Source organism: Mytilus galloprovincialis, chromosome 9 (assembly GCF_965363235.1).
Source record: "Mytilus galloprovincialis chromosome 9, xbMytGall1.hap1.1, whole genome shotgun sequence".
NCBI lineage: Eukaryota > Metazoa > Mollusca > Bivalvia > Mytilida > Mytilidae > Mytilus > Mytilus galloprovincialis.
Window position 1 is genome coordinate 88,040,950 of NC_134846.1, and position 22,011 is coordinate 88,062,960.

General features: G+C 32.7%; 1 protein-coding gene across 2 annotated transcripts; it reads right to left on the reverse strand.

Annotated features, from left to right (window-relative positions):
- Positions 1-5,468: 5,468 nt before the first annotated feature.
- Positions 5,469-21,738, reverse strand: LOC143046284 (polycystin-1-like protein 2). Of its 2 annotated transcripts, none has more exons than XM_076219376.1 (12): positions 21,522-21,738; positions 20,592-20,822; positions 19,645-20,101; positions 18,520-18,659; positions 17,267-17,500; positions 14,753-14,941; positions 13,938-14,098; positions 12,631-12,721; positions 12,078-12,207; positions 10,024-10,277; positions 8,505-8,679; positions 5,469-7,798 (listed from the first exon to the last, which is right to left on the reverse strand). In XM_076219376.1, exons 1-12 carry the CDS (start codon positions 21,651-21,653, stop codon positions 6,423-6,425), a joined length of 3,570 nt encoding a protein of 1,189 aa, XP_076075491.1. In that variant the 5' UTR covers positions 21,654-21,738; the 3' UTR covers positions 5,469-6,422. The 2 variants fall into 2 exon arrangements, with proteins under 2 accessions (XP_076075491.1, XP_076075490.1); XM_076219375.1 differs by having other exon boundaries at positions 12,631-13,321.
- Between the last annotated feature and the right edge of the window lie 273 nt (positions 21,739-22,011).

The window sequence follows — 22,011 nt, forward strand, 5'->3', positions numbered from 1 at the left end:
TATTTTTTAATTTACTAGATTTTTCATTCATTAATTTATCTGTGCAAATTTCAACATAATTTGTCATAAATCCTTATCTAACTTTACTCAAACATTCAGTGGTGGATCCAGAAATTTTCATAAGCAGGAGCCCACTGACTGCATAAGAAGGGGCCAACTCCAGTCATGCTTCAGTGATTCCCTATAAAAACTACAAAATTTTTCCTAAAAAAGGGGTGGCCCAGGCCCCCCGAAAAACCCTCTAACTCCACCTCTGACTTTAATTTAATATGACAAGTGTTTCATTCACCAAAATACTGGTGCGTTTCTGTGAAAAATATCATGCACAATTTTATAAATGAGAGGGGACAGAAGATCCACATGTGGTGTACGTACCTGCACATGACAATTGCAAACTGCCCCATTTTTCTTATCACAACCAATCAACTGATCATGCTGATACTGACATTACCAGAGAGTACACATCAAATGAAATGATACATATTATCAGATATTACAGAATTAAATATGTTTTAAATTATTACAAAAAAATGTGTTCTCAATCTTGTAGATAGATATTACTGGATCTCATATACATGTAAGTACCAAAGACAACTGTCTATCCAAGTCACAATTTATAAAAGTAAACTATTAAAGGTTGTAGTTTGGTCTTCAACGCAAAGCTTGGTTCACACCAAACAGCAATTTTATATAGTCCATATCAATCATGACAATGGCGTTTGGGTTAAACATGTTTTCGTAGGTAAATAATATTGCCATGGAACTTTTTTCATGAGAGTGTTATAGTCTATAGAGTATTACTTCCTGTTTGGTGGAATAGTGAAATAGAAGTCAATACGTTCTTGCTCAATCCTATGTCGCTTTGAAGGTGTCATGATTGTAATCCTCAGCTTAAGCAATGTATTACTGTAATTTGAATTTCAAAATGACTGAGCGACGTTTTTCGAAGCACTGGTCAACTCCACCATAGCGAATCAAATGACTTTGACAATCAGTAAATTCCAGCGAAAAATATCTCTATAAGTAAAGAATTGTCGGATAAAAATTAAATAATAGAGTACACAGGAAATGGCAAAGTTCACATAGTCGCGTATGATTAATCATTTAAAAAAAAAAACGAGCAAAAGGGGGGGGGGGGGATGGGGCGTACACACTTAACGTCCCCCTCTGGATCCGCCACTGCCTTCTGTTGTTGTCCATTTTGTCAAGTAGTAATCCTCAAAAGTATGTGTAGGTTATATGCTATTTTCATCAAGTTGATTATAGACACAGAATACATTTTATTATAATATCATTCTCCATTTCCATACTCAATTTTATTAAGTCTCCTTCCATTATAACACGGGTCCACCAATAATACAACAAAAATGACAAATTAGTAGAAAAAAGCGCTATGTTTTCATATTGCTTGAAGTGCAATATTCCAATAAAAATAAACTACTCACAAACCACTGATCTCAATATAATCAGCTAAAATACGGCAAGCTTTTTAGAAAAGCTATTACTTGTTATTTACAACGAGTTGGTTGACCGTTATGGAATAAGTTTCGCCGGTGATATCGTATAATATGTTCCTTGTGTCGTTACTACAATCCCCTTCCCTTTTCAAGAATATGTCTTACCAAATAAGACTATTTACCCGATAATGATAACATGAGCAACATGACGGGATTTTTCTAGATCTGTTTTGTTTCATGTTATAGGTCCAACAAAAAGGTTCTTCCCGTTTTTTTTAACTGCACACGAAAGATTTGTCTTCCGGATCGAATCTGTTAACGAAATGGCTTATCTTTGTTTCAATTTCAAAGTTTATATTCTTTGTTTTAAGACCACGAATTAAATCTTCATAACCAATCTTTAACTAAAGGATTAAATTGTGGATCTAGTGCCCTTTTAAGTATTTCAAATTTTTGATTTATAGTTATATAGAAAAAGCAGTTAGGGAAAACATTGGAAACATCCTAAAATATATACATAAAATCATATGTATCATATATAATTTTTGACATTTTGAAGATTGAAAAAACCAACCAAAAGTTCCTAAATTCCCCCCGGTATGCTTGGATGTCCTATTGGAATGTTTCGCCTCTTTTGTTTTATCGATTTTACTTTTTTTTCTCAAGTGCAGAACACAATCAATCGCGATTTACATGTACGTTTGGGATACTTATAACACATATATAAACGACAAAGGTTAGACACCTCAAACGTTCTTTCAAATTCATGTAATGATTCAGTTACTATGGGAATATCATCAATGATGCGTGCTTTCAAAGTTTAACCATTTATAAAAGTTATTTTTGTTTTCTTTTGTATGAAGTTTATCTAAATCAATCGAAAATAAGGCAATACAAGGATGCTATTTTGTTATAATTTAAATGTACAACATATAATAATCAAAAGTTTGGTTTTTAAAATATTTCTGTTCCAGCATTGTTTCGTTATGAATGAAAAAAATACAATAATATTCTCAACCACACCATTCTTACAGTTATAATTTCCTTGAGATGACAAGTGTCATTAATTATGTCCTTGGGAAAAGTTTATTGATGTTTCTAAAACTTTAACTTTAGACTATATCTTAATGTAGGCTATCAATCAATTTATTGGTACAATATAGTTCTTACAAAGACCAACACGTTTTTTCTAAGAAACGGTCAAAGTATATTTCTAATTTTACAAAAAATTCATAGAAAACTAATAACATAAATTGATGCCTAGAATTATATTCATATACTTCTCTAAGTTTGGACTGCAAAAAATAAAAAAAAGAATAGAAACATAAGGAGTTGTGATCTGATTGCAAAAGACGAAATAATCAGTTAAAAACATAGAAAACAGATGTGTCTAATGACATCTCATCGTACAACTGTCAACAATGATTACAAACATAGAAAACAGATGTGTCTAATGACATCTTATCGTACAACTGTCAACAATCAGTTAACAACATAGAAAACAGATGTGTCTAATGACATCTCATCGTACTACTGACAGCAATCAATTACAAACATAGAAAACAGACGTGTCTAATGACATCTCATCGTACTACTGACAGCAATCAATTAACAACATAGAAAACAGATGTGTCTAATGACATCTCATCGTACAACTGTCAACAATCAGTTAAAAACATAGAAAACAGATGTGTCTAATGACATCTCATCGTACAACTGTCAACAATGATTACAAACATAGAAAACAGATGTGTCTAATGACATCTCATCGTACAACTGTCAACAATCAGTTAAAAACATAGAAAACAGATGTGTCTAATGACATCTCATCGTACAACTGTCAACAATGATTACAAACATAGAAAACAGATGTGTCTAATGACATCTCATCGTACAACTGTCAACAATGATTACAAACATAGAAAACAGACGTGTCTAATGACATCTCATCGTACTACTGACAGCAATCAATTAACAACATAGAAAACAGATGTGTCTAATGACATCTCATCGTACAACTGTCAACAATCAGTTAAAAACATAGAAAACAGATGTGTCTAATGACATCTCATCGTACAACTGTCAACAATGATTACAAACATAGAAAACAGATGTGTCTAATGACATCTCATCGTACAACTGTCAACAATCAGTTAAAAACATAGAAAACAGATGTGTCTAATGACATCTCATCGTACAACTGTCAACAATGATTACAAACATAGAAAACAGATGTGTCTAATGACATCTCATCGTACAACTGTCAACAATCAGTTAACAACATAGAAAACAGATGTGTCTAATGACATCTCATCGTACTACTGTCAGCAATCAATTAAAAACATAGAAAACAGATGTGTCTAATGACATCTCATCGTACAACTGACAGCAATCAATTAACAACATAGAAAACAGATTTGTCTAATGACATCTCATCGTACAACTGTCAACAATCAGTTAAAAACATAGAAACAGATGTGTCTAATGACATCTCATCGTACAACTGTCAACAATGATTACAAACATAGAAAACAGATGTGTCTAATGACATCTCATCGTACTACTGTCAACAATCAGTTAAAAACATAGAAAACAGATGTGTCTAATGACATCTCATCGTACAACTGTCAACAATCAGTTAACAACATAGAAAACAGATGTGTCTAATGACATCTCATCGTACAACTGTCAACAATCAGTTAACAACATAGAAAACAAATGTGTCTAATGACATCTCATCGTACTACTGTCAGCAATCAATTAAAAACATAGAAAACAGATGTGTCTAATGACATCTCATCGTACAACTGACAGCAATCAATTAACAACATAGAAAACAGATGTGTCTAATGACATCTCATCGTAAAACTGTCAACAATCAGTTAACAACACAGAAAACAGATGTGTCTAATGACATCTCATCGTACTACTGTCAGCAATCAATTAAAAACATAGAAAACAGATGTGTCTAATGACATCTCATCGTACAACTGACAGCAATCAATTAACAACATAGAAAACAGATGTGTCTAATGACATCTCATCGTACAACTGTCAACAATCAGTTAACAACATAGAAAACAGATGTGTCTAATGACATCTCATCGTACAACTGTCAACAATCAGTTAAAAACATAGAAAACAGATGTGTCTAATGACATTTCATCGTACAACTGTCAACAATGATTACAAACATAGAAAACAGATGTGTCTAATGACATCTGATCGTACAACTGTCAGCAATCAATTAAAAACATAGAAAACAGATGTGTCTAATGACATCTCATCGTACAACTGTAAACAATCAATCAAAACATAGAAAACAGATGTGTCTAAAGACATCTCATCGTACAACTGTCAACAATGGTTAAAAAAAAACTCCAGTATAACATATTGTGAAACAATTCGAAAATGACGAGGGATTTTGGTTCAAAGATAAAAAAAAAACAACGATCAACAGTGGATTACATAACATGTCCTGGCTTGTTTTCAAAAGGTTTACCGATAATAGACTGCAAGAATTCATACATCAGTACTTTCAGTGGTAAACCACGACAACATTAAAAGAATATGTCAAAATCACTCGGAACGGACTTGACTATCAATTCGACACAAACCACAAAAAAGAAAACCACAAAACAAAATACGACCTAAAATATAGATCTACAAATGCTTGTAGTTGAAGCCATTTCTAGATCACCTGGCTCTACAGAAGTCAATTTCTGTGACATTTGGTCTCTTGTGAAGAGTTGTCTTATTGGCAATTACACCACATCTCTTTTTTTTATATCAACTAAGTTCATAGTAAGTTCACATCGTAGATATTATCAGCTGACTCCTTTTCAAAGTTATTTCACTTTGATGTTGACTTTTACCAGTTTTTTGCGTTTTAGCCTTATATCTTAAACATTATAATAGATAGATTGAAAGTTAAATAAGCAAACATTATCGGTAAGACAAGATCTACAATTATGATATATAGAAAATAAATCACAAGACATCTCCTTGGAATTTTTATTCTTTAATGTTGAGTTTTTTTTTATCATTTTTAGATAAATAGACGCTTAAATCACAAAATAGATTAGCAAGGTAAGATCTATTAACCAGTTACATTTCATTGATACAGGTAGTAGGCTGTCACTCTTTATATGAGTGGTTGCCCAGTGGCTGTCCATAAACATGATGAGCCTTTAGTTAGCCTGAATTGTTGTTTTGAGCAATATTTAAAGAAGATAGAGGAAAACTAAACAGATTAAATGCTCAGCAATACTAGATCCACAAAACAGAAATTTTTGTCATGAAATACCAAAAATACGAAAATTCAAAACGGAAAGCCCCTTATCAAGCGAGCAACGTAGACTCTATAGCTTCTAGTCAAATATGTCCTTTAAACCAACACAATATAATTATTTATCCTATATTGATGACAATTCTACAAGAAAATCGTCAAGCACTGCACTCGCACCCGGTTTTGAGAAAATCCTTTGGGAATTCTTGCAATTCGCTTAGAACATTTTAAGCCAATAAGGTGTGTATCTTCTTAAAGGATGTATACAATTGAATATCGGTACACTTGTCTTAAAATGGTAATTTGGTTTCGATCGAAACATTTAGCATTATGTATTAACTCATTAAAGAAACCAGGCTTATACTTCTGTAAGCCATACACGCGTTTCGTCTACAAAAAAAAAACCAACATAAGTGAGGCTCGTATCAAAAGCGTTAAAATACAGAAAATTAAATTATGAAGTTGAAGACCATTATAGACCTTAAATATCAAATAAGGTATTTTTTTTCTGGACTTAAACATCCGTAATGTATTATATGTATCAAGTCACACGAGGGAAATGATCAAGATTTAATCGAGAAAAAGACTTTTTAATAATAGGTAATTTAATAAAAAAAAAAAGAACAATGACACACGTAATATTTATGAAACATTTCTCAATAAATGCATGGTTCATCTTACTGATAAATACGTCTTGCTCGTTCTTTCTTTTTCGGTAGGTCTTCTGTCGGTTTTACCATATCGACCTGTTGTGTCTCATCCTGACGTGTTACTACTAATGTCTTTGTAAATGTCTTACTTGATATATAATTACGTGATAACTTCAGCCTGTCTTTTGTTGTGGTATTATTTGATGCAATAATATGACCAACAGCCTCTCTCCAGAAGCTTGCTACGATGTTAATGATGCCGTATGTGGACCGCACCGGCTTTTTCCTAACTATTGTAATACCTACGTTTAATGTTGCATTCATCATCGTCATTAAAATCCACAACAAAAACAAAACGAAGAAAAAGTAGTAGGCTCTTCCCAGAACTGGCTCCACAGAAAACAGATCTTTAATGCTGTTTTTACCGATAATAGCGTTAACCAATGTTGTTGATGACACAAATAAGTTTTTGTATGTTTCTAGATGCCTGCCAAATATCAAATGTCCAAAAGTTACAAACGCTACGTACACCATCATAAACATTACAAAACATCCACAAAGATCACGGCTCACGTTAGCAAGTACCTTGCCAAATTGGTTTATTCTTTCATTGTAGCTGAGAACTCGCATGATTCGGATAGTTGTTAGAAATATAATAAATGCCAGGAAAATGTTGAACAGCTCGTCCCATGACGCAATATGACTAAAGTTGACGAATTTATTCTTATGATTTTCCCATTCTTTCATTGCCATATTAATCATTATCCATCTTCCAATATACATTATGGTAGCAACAATGAATAAAATTATGATTAATATGTCAAGAACATGCCATAATTCTTTCCACATCTTCTTACCGTATCTCCGAAACCAAATATATTTATGAACAGAAAATACAGTTATTCCAATCAGTACAATAATTTCACAAATAAAGATAAATAAACCAAGACTTCCGACATGTTGGTAAGGTCGAAACGGTTTGATTAATGTACTTGCAATGACCCCACCTGTTTCAGGAAATTCTGTCAAAAACGAAATGAAAACAAAAACATTGTCATCTACGTTGTACAATGTGAATTCTGTAAATATGGCTCTCGTTTTACGGTCTATCCATGTGTATTTATACAAATCATTGAGAACTAGACGTGAGATGTTGTAGTTGACAATGAATTCTGCTATGTATCCACCACCGCCATAGGTAGAATGTAGTCCTGTGGCCGGAAGTCCCCAAATATCAACAGACGACACAAAATTCCAGGCAGCATATGTCATATTATATACATTTTGACCTCTGACGCAGGGGCGAGGCTCCCAGGCAACACAATAGTTTCCATCATCTTCCCCGGAAATAGAATATTCATCATAACAGGCAAAATTACCCCAAAACTGTGTCCTACATGGTTCTGAAAAAGTAAAAGAGATATAGGAAGATATGGTTAGGTGCCAACGAGATAGTTCTCCAGCCAAAAAACAATTTATAAAGGTAAACCATTATAGGTCAAGGTACGGCCTTCAACACGGAGCCTTGGCTCACACCGAACAACAAGCTATCAAGCCTGCTTATATATTACATTACTTAATAATAATATTCATATAACATTTAGGAATAAATAAATTGCACCTTTATATGTCAGGTCAACACTCGATTGAATATAAGAAAACCAGTTAAAACCATTTGATGGCTAACTTATTATATTAATTTTGTTTTTTCGTATAAAAGCGGCGTTTTTGTGTTGGTCCAATGTGACATCTTATATTCACTTTGTCAAATTCTTCTGAACTATGTGATGACTGTCAGTCTGTGGGTTTATTTCTTGTATCGTCATCTAAGTATCGTTTACGTATGCATATATTATAGCGTTTGAATGTCTAGGTTGGAGCGTTCCTGATAATGGTAAATCTAGAAAAGGGTGTGGGATGCAAACAAACTATACATTGTTATTTTCATTCGCTAGTGAATACGAGTATTGTTTGATTTAACTTTGCTTAAACAATAAAGAAGTAATCGATGCCAGAGTAAGCTGCAATCTTCAATTTTATTAGTCCGAGCTGGTCATCTAATTTTTTGGACACGTAATACTCATAAAGTTTATGTATTATGTATCGTACCTTCAGCTGCTCTTAATTGTCTCAGTCTCATTGGACCAACACGGAAATTGACTTGGTCTTGTACATATAATCTTCGATTGGCTTTCAGTTGATCTCCATTGTTATCGTACCGTGGAAACAGAAATGGAATAAGAGTATCATCGATCCATGTATACAAATTAGATGCAGTTGTAACCTGTAAAATATTTTAATAGTTTATGATATATGACAAAAGTTATCAGGTAATTTTTACATTTTTTGTCCTACTGAAACATATTGAATTATGAAAGATTACTTAAGCTACAGATACATGACATATACATATATATATATATATATATATATATATATATCATTACGTTTGTTTTCTACAATTATTATATAGGTTTGTCATTTCTTTTAAGACACAAACCATATATATATATACAAATGACGACAAACAAGAAAACAAACGTAATGAAAGGTAAAGAGCAAGGTTGAAAACTCAAATTTGTTTTCAATTCTGAAATTATTTTGTCCAACATGTTTTCAGGAATAAAGTCCTATAACTCTAGCATGATCAAATTGGGGAAAAAATGAAAATCACAAAAATAAGGAACTTTGAGGAAAATTCAAATCGGTAAGTCTCTAATCAAATGACAAAATCGAAACCTCAAGCACATCAAACGAATGGACAACAACTGTCATATTTCTGATTTGGTAAAGTTCAAGTTGGAAATGGGTAAAATCTAAAGATAAAAAGATTTCAGTATGGTGTACGTGGGATGCAGATTTTCACCTGATAAGATTCTCCAGGTGCACTAAAATCCAAGCAGTTATAAAGTAAAATGACTGCTCGGTTATCGATAAAAACAGTTCAAAGAGAAGTTGTATAACATTAAAAAAAGTGCGCTGAACCTCAACATACCTTAGGCAACTATGTCTGTGGTTGAACACAAATAAATAAGCTATATAAGAATGCTTCTCCGCACATGATTTGAACGCTGATTGGAAGATGAGATTTATGCAGTCGATACGAATTTCTGACACTAATTTTCAACTGTTGTGTTTTTGTATTTTGTATTTTGGGGTAGTTTTTGTTAAAGATGTCACTAGTAAGTAAATAGATAGCAACACCACCTTGTTTGTTACGTTCGCCGCGACATAGCCTTTTGTGCTGAAGTAGCGTTAACCTAACTTGTCTCTTGTCACAACGTTAACTCATTACATTATAGAAGTGTAAATAACTTCTTTGCTGCAATCCCATGCCTCAGCATCGGATATCTCACGAATTTGAATGTCCAACTAATTACAAAATATATAGTCTTTGTTTGCCGATATTGCCAAATCCACGAAATCTAATATCAACGAAAGTGCCAGTTTCCCTCAAGGCACGATAAAAGATGCCCACAAAGTTAAATAAATCCACAGTATGGGCTTTACTCATTGTTGAAGGCCGTACGGTGACCTATAGTCTTTTTTGGACAGTTGTCTCATTGGCAATCATACCACATCTTCTTTTGTTATATCCACAGTACTTTAAACAGGAAAGACAACTAACCTGATCATATTTCAACGTTGAACCTCCAACTGAGATGCTATTCGATGTAACAAGATGCTGTTCTAGATGATGTTTTACATTATACCATCTCGGATCCCTGTTACTAAAACTGACACAATACAAAACAGAAAGGAATATCATATATAAAACTAGCTCTATGAATATCTCTTGCATTTTAAGGCGCTGCTGTCTTTTTTCTTTTAATCTAGCAACTGTTTGGGATTTCAAAGGAGCTTGCGTGGCTTTGAACACACCTTAAAAGACATAACAAATAAAAATCATGAAAAGACATAACAAATAAAAATTATGAAAAGACATAACAAATAAAAATTATGAAAAGTAATATATCATTCTGACATTTGATCTTGTAAGGTTTTATTGACTTCCCACCTTCAGTAATATACCTGTTAGTTCAGTATTTGTGTTCCTAATACTAGTAATAGTAAAATATCAGATTTTCCAGAAAAAACGTAGTCAAACTAAAAACAAAACACTGTTCTAAGGTAGACTTTTGTTTTTCGTGTACTGATAACAAATTCCTCTACTTTTCGAAGCTGTTCTTATATAATTTATTATCGTTCATGTATCAAGATGTTTTCTCATCATGTGTTGTTGCATAGTTTACTTGGTATACAACTCAAATGTCAATACTAGGGTTAATAACTCTAAAAGAAGATAGAATTCAAGTATGTTTTAGTACTGATCCTTTTATTTCCTTTTAAAAATGTGCATTTGAACTTAAAACAGTAGATCAAAAGCCCGCAGTAGCCTGTGTAGCTCAACTAGATTCGTGTGTATTTTCAATAATGGCCAGTATCTAACTACTAAAATAATTCATGACTAAAATGTCGATTTTTCTAGAAGACCAAACCTAAGATACCAATCTTTGACAAATATACTACTAAAATGAGGTGAAGGTCAGAAAATTTCCGACTTCTGTACAGATTTTGTCTTGCTCATATTGTATGCTTGATAATATTTTCTTTATCTTTCATTCTTTGAAAAAAACACATGAATTTAAGTTTTTTTGGTCAAATCGGTCTTTATGTGTCCGTGGTTTTCAAACGTTTGGTTTGAAAATTTCAGATGAAGGTAAAAAGTTATCAAAGGTACCAGGATTATAAGTTAGTACGCCAGACGCGCGTTTCGTCTACATTAGACTTATCAGTGACGCTCATATCAAAATAGTTATAGAGCCAAACAAGTACAAATTTGAAGAGCATTAAGGATAAAAAAATCTAAAAAGTTGGACCAAACATGGCTACGGTTATCTATGCCTGGGATAAAAAAATCCTTTGTTTTTCGAAAAATTTAAAATTTGTAAACAGGAAATGTTTAAAACCAGAAAAGTGCATCGAATGTAGAATGTTTTTATTTATTAAGTTTCTGTATTAATGAGTTTCAACTCGGACTGTATACATAATTTCTACCAAAAGGCAAAGAAAACATTTGTGTAAAGAGTTAGTCTTTGAATTGTTTTATGTTGTTTTTATATTCAATAAAATTGAGAATGGAAATGGGGAATGTGTCAAAGAGACAACAACCCGACCAAATAAAAAACAACAGCAGAAGGTCACCAACAGGTCTTCAATGTAGCGAGAAATTCCCGCACCCGGAGGCGTCCTTCAGCTGGCCCCTAAACAAATATATACTAGTTCAGTGATAATGAACGCCATACTAATTTCCAAATTGTACACAAGAAACTAAAATTAAAATAATACAAGACTAACAAAGGCCAGAGGCTCCTGACTTGGGACAGGCGCAAAAATGCGGCGGGGTTAAACATGTTTGTGAGATCTCAACCCTCCCCCTATACCTCTAACCAATGTAGAAAAGTAAACGCATAACAATATGTACATTAAAATTCAGTTCAAGAGAAGTCCGAGTCTGATGTCAGAAGATGTAATATTCAATACATGTTTCTTTAAATTAATTATATGCTCTTGCGTTTTACCTAACTATTTCAAACGAAAACGGATGATATATGTCTTTAATATTCATAGTTCAATATAAACAAATATTACCTTAAATAGTTCAATATAAACAAAGATTACCTAAAAGATATGACAATGGACTTGCTGCACGTCTTTTGGTCTCTAGAAGAAGTTTCTCTCTGTCGTATTTCACAGTTTTCTCCTTGTAACTCTTAACAATCCAAGAGAATATGACTGAAATCAATATAATCTAAAAAAAAAAGGTATACATTTTTTTTATATAAAAAAATGTATTTATCTTAAAGAGTTCTTACGTATAGCTGTAAATTCGGCAATGATAAAATTAGCTTTTAAGAGTCTTCGTCCAGCCAGCTATATATTGATAATTGCATTTGTAACCTATTTGTTTTAACTGAAAAGAAGGTTTGCTTCCGACGTATAAAATTAAATAACAAAAATAGAAAGGTCCTAGGAAAATGTTAAGGTCCATAAGTAACTGGCAAAAATCCAAAGCTGAAGCACACCAAACAAATGAAATAACAACTGGCATATTCTAACTTGCATTGGTCCAGTCATTTTTATTTATAGGATAGTGTTTTTATAACTTCTTAACAAGGTCATTAGAAATATTGCTAACTATTATACATGTGAAGTGAAAGCTAGATTATCTTACCTTAAGGGGATCAACTAAGAGCATCGATTCGATGAATGACATAAAGAAACATAGCAGCCATTCCTCTGACTTTGTCTTTCCCCATTCCATGCTATACAGAATTAGGAAAAACCCGGATGTAAAGACGGCTAATGTAACTATTACCCATGCTACATATCTACACCAAAACGGAAGTGAAAATTGAGTGTCGTCTGTAACATCTGCATCAGGATTGACTTCTTCATCGGATTTTAGTGTCATTCCAGGATTTTCTTTAGTATTTGTTAAAGTTTTCTTCTTATTTCTTGAACGAGGTATGGAACATCTGAACATATAAGATACTAACAATATTGGAGGTGCCGCAATCATTGCACTTATAAGTGAAATGTATATTCCAGAAAGTGATAATTTGATTGGTCCAATTGAAATACGACTTCCGGTATTTTGTCCATAAAACATTGCATTTGATATCATAGTAAGAAACAACAATGTCAAACAACAAGCCAATCTTTCTATCCTTGTAAAGTTGCTGTCTTCAGGTCGAATGGCAACTGATAACCATAAGTGATTGTCTGTTGTGTTTTGTCTAGTTTGTTCGTTAAATAAAAATGAGAATTTGTGTTTATCCAGCTTATCAGAAATAGGAATAGCACAATCAACGCAGCCATCATCGTGGTCCAAAGAAAGCCATTGATCACATATAAACATATACCTAACAGTAAAAAAAAAAATGACGATAAAACTTTTATTAGCACCTTTAATTTGGAAATTATAAAGCATTTATGATCTACCAAATAACATCATTCAGTTAATAACAAGACATTAACATGATATACAAGATAAGTATTTTTGTCTATTAGAATATGTTCTGAAATATTTGTATTTCAGTTTAAAACCAAGCATTTCCTTTCATCTCGATTTTGTTATTTATATTTACAGTATTTATATTTCTAAGAGTTTTTAACAACAACAACACATGCTACATGATGTATTTAAAATATCTTTTTGAGTGATACCTTCGATTATATTCATTTCGTCTATACATCATGTGTCAAATGACGATTTGATTCAATATATGTCAATTTGTACATAGTTATGACATCATAGAGTTGCGCTTAAGTTATCATCTTATTGCAACCATGATTATTCAATAAAATGAACATATAAAATCTGTTCTAATACATTTACTATTTTGCAATTTTCATGGGCCACAAATGGTCTCTTTCATTTTTCCTTCACCATATCACTACAAAACAGAACAAAACACAAAATATTTTTATGTAACTTATTATTCATTTCAGGAGACAAAATAGTTTTGTAAGATTTACCTTTCACTGGTTTGGACATCCTCCAGTATGATTTTATTAAGATACCATGATGCCGAATTTCCTTGTCCACTATTATCATGCCAAATTTTTAATACTGTTGGGTCATTTATTGGTTTACCAACGCTCATGACAAATTTCCGGATGCTACCAACATCAAAACCCTATAATATAAACAAAATCACTTGGCTAATCCCGTCAAATAATAATTTGTCTGTCCGTAGCCTCGTCAATCATTATTTTGTGTCACATCTCATTTTTTGCTATTGTATGAAAAATATCCGGTGTTCATGTCAGACCTTTGCACTGCTTCCATTAAGATTTGCAAAATTTTTAATAGACTACGGACGGCTAATATCTAACAACACATATATCTATATATAGATTTGTTTGCTGTCGACTTCAAATCAAAGGACAGGGAACAAACATGATTCCTCCTTTTTGACATTTGTAGTGTAATGTATCGTATCATTTGTTTAGATCGTGAAATGAACCGTAATTGTTAAGAATAATGTCCTCTTTTCTTCTGTTTTTAAAGACAATCATATCACATTTTGTTATCAACTGTATTAAAAAATGAGAAGTAAGATGATTATTCGTTAAGGTTCATCATAACAAATTGACAACTATGGCCGTATTTTCACCTCAAAAACTATGCTAGGCCTTAAAACTTTCCAAACAGCACAGGTATCTGTACACTGACTTGGTTTTTGATGTGAAATGCGGCCATATGTGGCCATTTGATATGATGAACCTTAAGTTATATTTTATTATCCTACATATAAATCACAAGAACCATGAGCAGACAAAATACTCACTCGATGTGTTTCGTCATCTAATAGTCGTACATCTGGTTCATAAAAATGACTTTTGTTTGGTTTGCCATCAATTATCATGAAACCTATTCTAGATTTTGTTCCAGAATTTCTGTGTAGTCCTGTGAACACCGTCAGAATGTACAAGTAATCGTCGTAAGGACCGTTGTCACTCAGGTATGATAAAGCCCACTGCAAGATATACATTAAGTGTATTTGGCAAAACTCAGCAATTTTGGTCCTCAATGCTCTTCAACTTCGTACTTTATTGGCCTTTATAACTTTTTTGAATTCGATCGTCACTGAAGAGTCTTTTGTAGACGAAACGCGCATCTGGCGTATATACTAAATTTAGTCCTGGTATTTATGATGAGTTTATTTACAACTACTGGGTCGATGCCACTGCTGGTGGAGATTTATTTCCCCGAGGGTATCACCAGCCCAGTAGTCAGCACTTTTTGTGCTGACATGAAATGTGAGTGATATGGTTATATTTATAAATTTACTGTTTACAAATTTTGTAATTTTTTTAAATACTAAAGATTTTCTACCTCAGGCATAGATTACTTTAGCTGTATTTGTCAAAACTTTTAGCAATTTTGGTCCTCAATGCTCTTCAACTTCGTACTTTATTGGCCTTTTTAACTTTTTTGGATTCGAGCGTCACTGATGAGTCTTTTGTAGACGAAACGCGCATCTGGCGTATATACTAAATTTAGTCCTGGTATCTATGATGAGTTTATTTACAACCACTAGGTAGATGCCACTGCTGGTGGATATTGATTTCCCTGAGGGTATCACCAGTCCAGTAGTCAGCACTTTTTGTGCTGACATAAATTGTAATTGATATGGTTATATTTATAAATTTACTGTTAACAAATTTTGGATTTTTTTTAGATACTAAGGATTTTCTACCGCAGGCATATATTACCTTAGCTGTATTTGGCAATACTTTTAACAACTTGGTCCTCAATGCTCTTCAACTTCGTACTTTATTTGGCCTTTTTAACTTTTTGTGATTCGAGCGTCACTGATGAGTCTTTTGTAGACGAAACGCGCGTCTGGCGTATATACTAAATTTAGTTCTGGTATCTATGATGAGTTTAATTATTAACACTTATAATAAGGATTCGGTGATTTTTTCCTTCACTTTGATAAAGAAGCTATTCTTTTATTTCTTTATAATAAATAGACCGTTATTGAAACAGAAAAAGAAATGTTTTATTAACCCACTTATGGACCCTTGAAAGTTTCATACTATGACTAAGATTACAATGATTTTTGTAATGACAATAAAATAGTAATAAAATAAAAAAACAACACAATAGAACACTGAATAGCTATCGTATGCACATGGAAGAGAAAGTAAATATGTAAGACAATCAATAAATGTGTAAGGATTATTCCCATTGAACAGTATCTAAAACTTTGAAGACTTGGTGTTCAGAGTTGGATAAAAATGAAGCTCCAACTGATTCGATATTTTTGTTGTTGTCTCTCATGTACACGCACTAACCAATAACTAAATATTTATGTACAGTTCTTCGATGGTGTAAACTTCCCACTAACACTATACACCATTTCATCATTCACCCTGTGACATTACACCATACACATTGCACCATAATGCAAATTTATTTCAAAGAAAGCGTGCCACTAATGAATTATTCATTTATCTTAAAGAAACGAATTTTGATCACAATATTCAACTTTGTACTTGTTTGGCTTTATAAATATTTTGATATGAGCGTCACTGATGAGTCTTATGTAGACGAAACGCGCGTCTGGCGTACTAAATTATAATCCTGGTACCTTTGATAACTATTGTAAATCAATGTATAAAATTAAAAATCAGTTCTCAATGTTTTGCATAATTTCAAATGTCATACACCATTCCCGATCGCACTTTATACCATTAAACCATTCGCCTTACACCACAAACCATTGCACCATACACCTTCTACCATTTCACCATATGCCATACACCATTACACCATATACACGTTGTTTTGGGGGAAATTTACACCTTCCAAGGGCTGTAGATGATGTTTAAATTGCAAAAATTGGATTAACACCTTTACAAATTCGACTGCAGTTCATACATGTTGATTAATTGATTGTTGGTTGCTAATACCAGTGGTAATGTTTCATGCATGTTGAGGAAAAAAACCAACTGACAAATAGATGGAATAAATAGGTCCGGGATGAAGGTCAAAGAAATTCGAACTGCCAAATGGAAAATGAGGATTAATCGGATAGGGACAGAAATTTGGCTTGCAGCAAATGAAATGTATATTTTTAGAATGCATGCTATCATCATCGAATGTGCTGCCATAATCTTTGTTTCTCCTTTGTTTTCATTTTGTGTTATTCACTTTATTTGACTTAATTTTTCTAAATCAATCTTATCATTTACTTTTAATATTGTGAATTTTACCGATTAACATATACACTTCTTTTTTCGAGAAAAGTATATATACATTGTATAATGTTGTATAAATAAGCAAATTACATTACCCTTTTGTGATCCTTTCTGTCCTGTCTGAATGCCCATACACATAACAAAATATATAATAGTACTAGGGATACAACAGTTGCAAATACCGCTGCATTGTTTTTCAAATCAAACTTTTCAAAAACACTTCCAAAATCGATCGTGTTTGGAGGCACGTAAAACGTTGTGGAAAAACTATTTCCTGGTGGATTGGAACACTCACAAACAGTCTCATTGATAGTTGATGCAGAAGAAAGCTAAATAACAGAAACAAATTGGTGTATGAAGTATAATTAATTAAATCCATGAGTATAACCCCGACCGGAGTGGCTGACATAGTGCTCGGTTTTATAAAGTTTGTATTAATCAGTCTTCAGTTTTCATTGTTAATGTGATGTTGGTGTGATGTAGACTGTTGTTTGTCTTTACCATCTCCCTGAATTTTGAATTTTGTCAATCCGTTTTGTTATTTATTTCTTCTTTTTAACATGACATTAAAAAATAGTATGTATTGTCAAATACTCAATATGAATTTAAGGCCTGCGAAGCGCGGTTTTCGATTTACTTTCGTCTGGAACCCAGAAACCCATTCCTTTAAAATCAGTGAATGTAACAATTAATACACGAGGAGCTACAAACTAAACAGGCTGAAATTTACAGGATTACATAAACCAACTCGAGGTCAACTTTGTCCATGGAAGGTCAAATCTTCTTAAGCGATCAACCGTAAATCCAACCAATGTATATAATTTATCAAGTCAGTCCCAAAGATATGACTACATGGTTGCATGTTATACCTTTGGGACAGATATAAAGTTCACAGCAATATTCTCCAGTGCTAGAAAATTATTTTATTATATAATTCTTCTTTGTTCGAGTGTTGGAATTGTTATTATCAAGTTTCAGACAATTATTGCGATTTCTTAAAGAAAAGATTAAACAAATAACATGCCATGATGTCTCCGACAAAAAAAATCATTGTTGCTTCTTGTATAAATTTGAAAGCGATATAGGCATAAAATAAGTCCACGTAAACCTAAATGGCAAACAATAAATCGCCTGCTGAAGAAAGAGTAACTTATATGTCTATGAAATATATTTTTATAAGTCCAGCATGTCGTTTCGATACGCATTATTTTTTAACATACCCTATCAGGAGCCAACAGGGCATAGGGTTATAGTGCAACAAATATGGAATAACTTTGTGATGGAATAAATACCCAAATGAAATCGGACTGCATCAATCATAACAGAACAAGGGTTCCCATAATCATACCTGACATGACGTTTTGTCCCATTTCTGCTCTACAGTATCCCATACTCTACAACCAACCGTAGCACTAATTATTTTATATTCAACGGTAGTAGTTCTCAATGATCGTCTTCGCCTGGTTAATGTAGGGTCGGAAGATGTTTCTATCATTAAAAACTCAAGTATTATTATGTTATCAACCAAACAACAATAATACACATTATAATAAACATAATTTTGAAACCAATATTTATTTTGTATCTAGTTGTGTGTTTTATTGTACTTATAGTTGTGTGTTTTATTGTACTTATGTCGATTTGCTCGGTCTTGTTCACATTTTGTTATCTTGAGTTTTTCAATATAGTATAACAAATTAATCTTTAAAAGAAAAGATGTATGATTGCAAAAGAGGGACGAAAGATACCAGAGGGACAACCAAACAACAATAATACACATTATAATAAACATAATTTTGAAACCAATATTTATTTTGTATCTAGTTGTGTGTTTTATTGTACTTATAGTTGTGTGTTTTATTGTACTTATGTCGATTTGCTCGGTCTTGTTCACATTTTGTTATCTTGAGTTTTTCAATATAGTATAACAAATTAATCTTTAAAAGAAAAGATGTATGATTGCAAAAGAGGGACGAAAGATACCAGAGGGACAGTCAACCTCATCAATTAAAAATAAACTGAAAACGCCATGGCTAAAGATTGAAAGGACAAACAGACAACAATAGTACACATGACACAATATAGAAACCTAAAGAATAAGACAATTAGACAACTATCCACTTGAGACAAATGTTGTAGAAGTATATGACCATAGTAGGATCAAAGACAATATGAGCAGAACCTATTACATATGGTACGTTACAAAAGTATTACATACTGTTTATATTTGACTTAGCAGGTTGATTTGCATATTGCAATACTCCTTTAGTACTTGTAATTTCAAATGTTTCATTTATTGATTTGAAAACGTTTTCTTTTTTCTTTTCCCGTTAGTTATCTTTGGGTTTAAATGAAGTGTAAACATTCTTGAAAACAAGAAATGTCTTAAATAATCTTAATGATTACCAATAAATGCCATTTCTTACACGTGTGTTGGATTTTTTCTCTATTCCCATAAGTTAAATAGATATACCTTTTTGAACAAGGACTCCAACATACACATTTGTTGGGGTGGTGTATAGTCCACCGTCAAGTATTACTTTTATTTCGCTGGTTGATAACCAGTCGCTGGATTCTATAACTTTCTTCCAGTCATATTCGTCTTCCGTTGGAGGTTCTGTCTTCCGAATGGAAATAGTGTGATTAAGATGGTTTATTGGGCTATTTATACTGATTATCAAACTGTCCGCAGGTGTCTTCCAGTACATTTTGTACACTAGCATCTGTGAAGTGGTCTCATTTTTATCAACTGGAATGGCTACTTTGATAGTTTTTCTTGTTGGTACTAAACCAGAATTCTGAAGTTTGATTTTCGATGGTATTGCTGAGTTTGTTGTATGGCCTTCTCCCACTGACACAGTAACGGTCTTAGATGATATGAACTTAGACTCCTCATCCCACGAAAATGGTGTGTGGTCATATAATGTTACCTTTCAAGAAAAAATACAATCTTTAGTTATATAGAAAAAATAGGTTAGACACTTATGTGATCCATAATAACTCGTGGATATAAAAAAGAAGATGTGGTATGATTGCCAATAAGACAACTGTCAATAAGAGACCTGATGACACAGAAAGTAACAACAACAGGTCACCGTACGACTCTACTGCAACTATTTCTTTTTTTGTGCTATCATTTATAGGTTTTGTTGATATTACTACATTTGTATCAACGATTAACAGTAGTAGATCTATACAATTTGTCATATAGCACACATATTTCGATACTTTGCATCAAGCTGTAAATATCCTTGAACTCACACAGGTTGTTAACATCATGAACAGACATAACAGAATCGAAAAATATCTACAACACAATAAGGATGATTTTTTTTTTACGTTTCCCTTTCTTTTGTTTCGATATATAGTTTTGACCAATCATTAAAATTACTGTTTAAAATCTCTTATTAATGTTTATACCTGTATGGCTTGCTCTTGTGTAGACTGGGAATTTGATTCTACAAAACTTAAATTTACTTCATTGATTTGAAACCCTTTCTGAATCAATTCTCCAATCAGTTTCTTGTCTTCAGTGGAATTGATGTGTCCATTTTGAACATACACAGGCATCTGTTTACGATAGTTCAACATCTGAAGCACGTGGCCTAAGTAGGAAATACTGTCCAATAGTACTTGAACCTCGTTTTGAACCTACATAAAGAATTTGTCCAGCATAGATTGTCAAAATAAACTACATTTAAAGTCAAACGTTCAGTTGTTAAAGCTCATGAAAATAAACTTAAATTCAAGACCATTACAATGTAAGAGGGAGTATTAGTCTGCTTTATATGATGTCAGAAACAACTCGACAAGAAAAGAAAATAAAACAATTGGATCAAATAAGAATTCCAATTGTTTGTTGAAAAACACACCTCCAAAACATAACGAATAGGTATATATGAACGTCACTAAATACGCCTTTTTTTGTGGCGTTGATCTTTTCATGTGGTGAGCAGATAGTAAGTTTTCCGTTTCGATGTACTTTGACGTTGTTTTTTTTTTGTTGTTCAGTGTTTCTGTTGTTTCGTTGTTTTACTCATACAGTTGATGTTTTTCGCTGTGTTTAAGTTTGTAACCTGGATTTGTTTTCGGTTCAACGAATTTTGAACAGCCGTATACTACCTTTGTCTTATCTTTTGCTTTCACGATTTTTTTTAATATGTCCAACAATTGTGAATAGCCGAGGTGAAGTATTTTCTAAATAAACTTAAATTGCAATAATGATTTTTAACAAACACAAGTACCTATAGTACCTATACTAAATGCTACTTTGTGATGGTGGTAAAATTCTTGTATAGCAAATTAATCTTTCTTTTAACAGTGTAAAATAAATCAGCTTTGATTGCTTACATCGTCATTTTTTATATCTGCATCCAGTGCATTCTTCATAGCGACCTGTGAAGCAATAAATGCTCTTTCTGCAGGAGTCAGATCAGCATTGTTTGGTTCCGATAACTCCTGTCTGCTGGAGATATCCGACATTATGGTATATATATCCAATGTTGTTGGTGTATCCACTGATGTTGTCGGTAATATGGCTTCCAAAGCATTGTTCAGGACCCTCAGCATACCTGAAATGATCGTATTTGTTACCACATTAATTGAGGGATGTGATTGGAGTGAGAACAATTTTGCTACTGGACGTTTTAAAAATAAAAAATCATGTTCGATATTTGTAACTTGAGGGTGTATATTATTTGTTTTAGAACTGTTAACTTACTATATAAATAGGTTCAGGGATACTGGATATTTTATATAAGTATCAAGAAACTAAAGAAACTCTTGTTTTTTCATATTCCTTCCTTTATTTCGAAAAAAAATTAACAGATATTTAGATCAA

Excerpts from the sequence above, each read along its gene's own strand:
- LOC143046284 (XM_076219375.1), bottom strand. The coding sequence starts at position 21,653 with ATGTCGGATATCTCCAGCAGACAGGAGTTATCGGAACCAAACAATGCT. Across the intron at positions 20,102-20,591 it reads CACAAGAGCAAGCCATACAG|GTAACATTATATGACCACAC; the intron begins GTATAAACATTA and ends TTTTCTTGAAAG. Across the intron at positions 10,278-12,077 it reads TCCATTGTCATATCTTTTAG|GTGTGTTCAAAGCCACGCAA; the intron begins GTAATCTTTGTT and ends ATGTCTTTTAAG.